The sequence below is a fragment of the Myotis brandtii genome, unplaced genomic scaffold, assembly GCF_000412655.1.
Source record: "Myotis brandtii unplaced genomic scaffold, ASM41265v1 scaffold667, whole genome shotgun sequence".
Lineage (NCBI taxonomy): Eukaryota > Metazoa > Chordata > Mammalia > Chiroptera > Vespertilionidae > Myotis > Myotis brandtii.
This window is the reverse complement of record NW_005370593.1, coordinates 671,806-678,004: the sequence shown is the minus strand read 5'-3', so window position 1 is coordinate 678,004 and position 6,199 is coordinate 671,806. Positions and strand designations below refer to the sequence as shown.

The window sequence follows — 6,199 nt, the reverse complement described above, 5'->3', positions numbered from 1 at the left end:
TGACAGAACCTGGTATCAGGTCACGAATTCCACTCTCACGAGTGACATCCTTTGCAGTAACACCATCTTTCATGTAGAACTGGTCCATAACTGCTGGGTCAAGCTCACTCATCAGAATTTCCAGGGTTTGATCTGGCTGACTGATTACCCTACTCTCTGGGAAATCCAAAGTATACAAGTACCAACAGTCAGAATTCATACGTCCCATACAATATGCTGCTCCATTTGGGAAAATTGCATTAAGAAACTCTATTTCTTCCTGGAAATTCCGGTGTGGGTACCCTTGGTGAGAAGGCTTCATGAAATTCTTATGAGAATAAAAGAAGCTTTGAATTGAGTCAAACCCACTGTAATCCCTAGCAAGTTTCAACAGGGGAACCAGTGCTTTCAGCAAGAGGGTGGTACCACATGTCTTCAAAATGAAACGTCTCTTGGAGACAAACATGCTACTCTCACTGAGTACATAAGCTTCCTGCTTGTCAGTTTTTGTCACACTTATGATTGAACATTGCACATCCTTCAAAAGTATGTCCCACTCGGATCTTGGGATGGTGCGAAGATCCCCCGATCCTTGACTCGCGTCGGCTTGCTGCTTGGAGAACCAAACCTCCAGTAGCTTCTCAGTCCCTTCGAAAAAATGTGCAGCTTCCATCACCGTGAGACTAGCGAACAACCAACAACCACAGAAAATCAACTAAATTAAATCTCTTCTCCCGCCGCTGCTGCGGATTGTTCCAGCTGTTTCAGGTTCCTTTTTTTTGCTACAATTTTATATTAACTTTTTTAAAAAAAAGAATTAATAAAATTTCCCCGGCTTTTGTGTGTGTGTGTGAGCGAAAAGTTGAACGTGAGTCTGTTGGAAATAGAGGCAGATACAGTTCAGTCTCTTGTAGTCCGCTGTTTCCCCGTTAGAGAGCGAGCTGAGCGAGCGCTAGCTAATGTCGCCGGCCATACTGTGGAAGCTGACTGACTTTTTATATAATATTTTTCACTAACCTGAAGTGAGACCATTATTGTTCTCCAGGACCTGAGAGGTGATCATTTGCCCCAAGACATGTGAGTAGCGTTCGAATCACACATCCAGTCCTGGTCCTCTGAGGCTGTCTGGCCACGGACTGTCTAAGCCTTGCTGTCTTACAAGCAGAGGTGGCTCTGTTCTTTGGCTGTTGGGGTAAGTCTTCCTAGCGGTCTGACCTTCAGTGCGGACTGTGATTCCCGCAGCAGCACACACCTCTCACTCTTCAATGACAAGCTCATAGTTCGTTCCTCCCGCTTACCTTCAGGAATGACCTCTTTGTGCCAGGCTCACCTTTCTCTTTCTCTTTCTTTCTCACTACATGTTAACTCTTCCCTGTTTTATTTGCTTTTAATTTCTATTTTCTCCTTTTCCCCGCCTTCTGTGGTCTCCTTTTCCCCCTAGCCTTTCTCCATCTATCAAGTGACTTTTCAACTGGTTATGGCCCTTCTGTTCCCAGCTGTGCTGTAGATATTCCTTCTTCCTCATTTTCGCCCTGATGACCACCTCTCTTTTAAAGACTTGGCTTCAGGTGAGTTTGAGAAACAGAACCAGCAAAGAGAGCTCTCACGAGGCAGCTCATATGGAAAGGAACCCAAATAATAGTCATCCGAATCTAGGAAGGCTTGTGATTTTTTTTAGCTAAACATTAGTATGAGAGGAACCCTGGCACCTTGAACAAAGTAGGTATTCCATTAGTATTTACGAATGACATCAATGAACAGGAAATGAAACGATGTACTCAGAAGAGCTCACTTCATGACAAAAATATTTCTTTCTCTATGCCTTTTGAGGTGTTGGAGTCAGTTTTCATTCCGATAAGCCTTGCTTTCTATACCCAGGAAATGAATACACCATAGACATGTGAGATAAGGCCTTGCTCTTTCATGGAGTGCAGTCGGCCCACCTGGTCAGTGTAGCATAGAAACACTAGATTGGGAGTTTCTTGATGGTGGGACCTTGTTGATTCAAGTTTAAACCTCTGTGCTTAGGCACCATGTAATTTTGGGCTATTGCAGCATGTCATCTCTCTTGCTCAGATCAAATGTTAGGAAGGGTCTCTGCTAGGTCACACACCTCTGCTACTACTACTTAAGGCAAACTGCAAAACAGGACTTTTGTTCCTGGAATATTTTGTTGTCTTCCCACCTCCCACCTTTGTCTCTCTCTGCTCTCTTCCAAGTACTCTACACCCTCATGTTTTCCCCTGACGAAAGCCCACCCCCCCATCACCACAACCTCTAAAGACTTGCCAATCCCCAAATGTCCTGCATTCTAATTGGATTGGCTTCCTTTGCACTAACAACCCTACACCACCTTCACCAACATTGTTATTTATAGGTTACTGATCTAAGATGGAGCATTTGTTTAAAGTGAGTCTTTATAAAATACGAATAATAGGCAGGCTTTGTCCAAATTAATTTCTGCTTAGTGGAATGTGTAAAGAGATTGTCCTAAATTCTATAGTGGGACTCCCTATTGGAAGAGGTATTAATTAGGCATCCCACTAGAAAGTATGTTGATCCCTCCTCTGCTTTGTCACTCCTCCCTGACTCATGGAGCTTACTGTGAGGCTGACCTAGCTTTGGGGAAGTACTTTGCTGTCCTGCCACGAGCTCATGTGCCAGGAAGTAATTTCTAGGCTTTGTCTGGTAAAGTTCATCAACTTGCTTTGAAGGAGTCCTATAGGAAGAATCCAGGAAATCAATAGAGGGTTTTGTGTTGCCCTTAAGCATCTCTAAGGGAAGAGATTTTCACCACCTCCTTGGTATGCCAATGTATCACAAACTTTATGACCATTACGATTCTGCGGTGTAATTTAAAGAGAATTAAAAAATGCAGATGCACACAAATGTTCATACATTAAAGAAAATGTTATGTGACTTTAAACTGTCAGATTTCTAAAGTGTTTTCTAGAAGTAGAAAACTTTTAAGACAGACCCAGTAATATTTAAACCCAAGATAAGTTTTGATATTGATCTGTAAGAAAGTAGGCAAGATTTAGTGATAAATTAGATCATTAAGAATTGAGACCTAACAAGGGAAGGCATTTGCTGTACATTTACTGTTTACTTGTATTGTAGCACCACCTAGTGTTGATAGAGAAATGAGTTCTCCACAGCTTTCCTAGCTTTCTTACCTCCCAACTGAAAGATACCTACAGTATACTGGTACTCTTGGCCTGTCAGCCAAAACAATGCTGCTCAAAAATGTTTCTAAGTTATAAAATTCAGATAAATGAAGTATTATGCCTTCAATTAGGTAATGATTAGAATGTACATATTTATTGACATGCGTATAAGACATTTTAAAAATATATTTTTACTGATTTCAGAGAGGAAGAGAGAGGGAGAGATGGAAACAACAATGATGAGAGAGAATCACTGATTGGCTGCCTCCTGCATGCCCCATCCTGGGGATTGAGCCCGCAACTTGGGCATATGCCCTTGCCGGGAATTGAACCCTGGACCCTTTTGCCTCCTGCATGCCCCATCCTGGGGATTGAGCCCGCAGCTTGGGCATATGCCCTTGCTGGGAATTGAACCCTGGACCCTTTTGTCTGCAGACCGATGCTCTGTCCACTGAGCCAAACCAGCTAGGGCCATATCTGTCATATTTTATCGTTTTTAGGTCTAATGTCTTTTTATTTCCTAAAAAAACAACCTGTAGGGGCTGGGAAATTACTGATGATTTTTAACTTAAGTTGCTCTTTCAACAAATAAATCTTGACATGGTGAAACATCAATTCCTCTGCTGTTACCATATTAAGTCCATGGTTATTATTTTTGCTCCAACTCCCTTCCTGCCACTCCTGACAGGGAACATCAGCTGGGGTATTGACTTTTAGAAGTTCACTATCTAAGCAGTGATGGCGAACCTTTTGAGCTCGGCGTGCCAGCATTTTGAAAAACCCTAACTTAACTCTGGTGCCGTGTCACATATAGAAATTTTTTGATATTTGCAACCATAGTAAAACAAAGACTTATATTTTTGATATTTATTTTATATATTTAAATGCCATTTAACAAAGAAAAATCAACCAAAAAAATGAGTTCGCGTGTCACCTCTGAGACGCGTGTCATAGGTTCGCCATCACTGATCTAAAGTATGGCCCAAGGACTGGAAGCTTAGGCAACACCTGGAAACCTATTAGGAATGCAGAATCTTTGCCCCTCCACCACATCTACTGAATCAGAGACCGAACTTTAGTAAGATCCCCAGGTGACTGAAATGCCCATTAAAATTTGAGAAGCACTGTTTTAGAGACTTATTCTCACCCCTCCCCTACCAAAGATTGAACATCAATCAAACCAAGACTAAAGACTCATTATAATTTTGGATTTTCATTTTATTCTTGGGAAAAGTTACATAAATTTTGTCTAACTCCTGACTTATTTTATATAAATTGTATCGCTGCTGCTGTTGGGACTTATATCAGCAAACAAAGAAGTCACAGTCCTTTTCTACTGGGTCTGTCAGCTTCATCTCTTGGGAGACATAGTCAGAGAGCCAATTAAAGACGCTGAGAGGAGAATGGCCAACTCTGAAGTTTTAGAGCATGCAGACGCTAACAAAATATTTAGGTTTGCTGTGATAAACTCAGTTTGAACAGAGTGTAGAAATTGAGGCCTAACTAATTCCTGGCAATTGAGATAGGAAGGAACACTTAGAAACTGTATTATTATTATAGTTGGAAATTTTAAAGATTGAATTTTTTAAAGCCTTAATTTTATCTCCTTCTATGTATACATCTAGTAAGTTTAATATAAGAATAAGAGCAGTTACTGCCTTTTGTTTTTTGGTTAATCTACATTGGCTCCTAAGTTTTAACAAATTAATATCATTCACAAATTTAGTTACATTTCCTAAAACATTTTAACCTATATAATGACCTCAAACATCTTAGATGAATAATAGGATAAACGTAAAAGGTGCTCTTTCTATGCACTTAGATAAATTAGAAAATGTAATAAACCAAACTCATAAGTATGATAAACTAGATGTTTTAACATTAAAAGTAATACAGTTCTTTTATTTAAAAACACCATAGCTTATATCAATGAAGCACTTCAAATTAAAACTTGAAGGCACTATTATATTTCAGATTCTTTAAAACATTTCAAAAGTTAAGTAATTAACACAGATTATCTGCACAATTACAAAACTGACTGCTAAATTTAGAACAAAGTACCATGGCTTAGGTTACAGTTTTTTACTTAATTTCTGCGTTTGCCTAGTGTTTCATAGTCTCATATACAACTAAAGGAAGCAGAAGTTATTTGATCCATGACCAGTGTTTCAATCCCTTGGGGGACAGGTGTATAGTAAAAGGTACTGTGGACCAGAATGCCAGACCTGGGCATTATTTCCAAAAATGATTACCAGGCTGAACCTTCTTATATATGTTTTTAAGTCTTCCCTGCCAATGGGGCAATCCCAGTCCATGGCTTTCATGTGGGACTTAGCTACACAACCCAATGCCTCTCTTGTCCCCGGGGTGTATTCTACATTTATTCCATCTTAATTGGAAACTCTCTTAATGTTCTCTCCCTCAATTTGGGTAGATGGAATTCTGTACCCTCCACCAGGGCTGCATCTTAATTAGCATTAATGGAAACCTATAGCCCCATCCAGGATATAAACGGTCTTTGTAGTTTATTACCTGTTTCATCTGCCTCCATTTTATTGTCATTCCATTGACACTGCCTTTTACCTGGAGTTTGGCTATGAATGAAACTGTGCATGGTGTTACCAGACCCCCCCCCCCCCAGTAAGCACAGATATTGCAGTATGTAAAGCATTGTGGGTTATGACTTTTGTGCTGGCACAATTATTGTGAGTAAATCAAGAACAATAGTCTCTATGAGACTTCTTGCAGACTTCAATATATGGAAGCCGAGTGGCTTGTTATTTAAAAGAAACTAGAAGTTTGAGGGTGCACTTGTCATAGATTGGGTTCCTAGGCAGCAGATGCTGAGGTTCTGAGATTTGCATGCTGGAGGCTTATTGGGATGAGCCATTGGGAACACACCTGTGAGAAGTGAGTGACGTCAAATCAAGTAGGAGGAGGAATTGAATTCCAGTGCAGCTGCCATAGAGGTCTCAGTCATTCCTACAGGGAGCTCATGGAGTTGTTGCTCCTCCCCCTCCCCCCCCCCCCCAATTCCCCAGCCCCTGGGATCT

The 6,199-nt window shown here is 40.7% G+C and overlaps 2 protein-coding genes across 2 annotated transcripts in view; one reads left to right on the top strand and one right to left on the bottom strand.

Moving 5' to 3' along the window:
* Window positions 1-957, bottom strand: part of LOC102250080 (S-adenosylmethionine decarboxylase proenzyme 1) — a 2,952-nt gene extending 1,995 nt beyond the window's left edge. The window contains exon 1 of the mRNA XM_014528961.1: window positions 5-957. Within this exon, the coding sequence (XP_014384447.1) occupies window positions 5-652 (648 nt within the window). The 5' untranslated portion in view covers window positions 653-957. The remainder of the gene's footprint in view (window positions 1-4) is intronic.
* Window positions 1-6,199, top strand: part of AKAP6 (A kinase (PRKA) anchor protein 6) — a 509,871-nt gene that overhangs the window by 149,637 nt on the left and 354,035 nt on the right. The window lies entirely within an intron of this gene.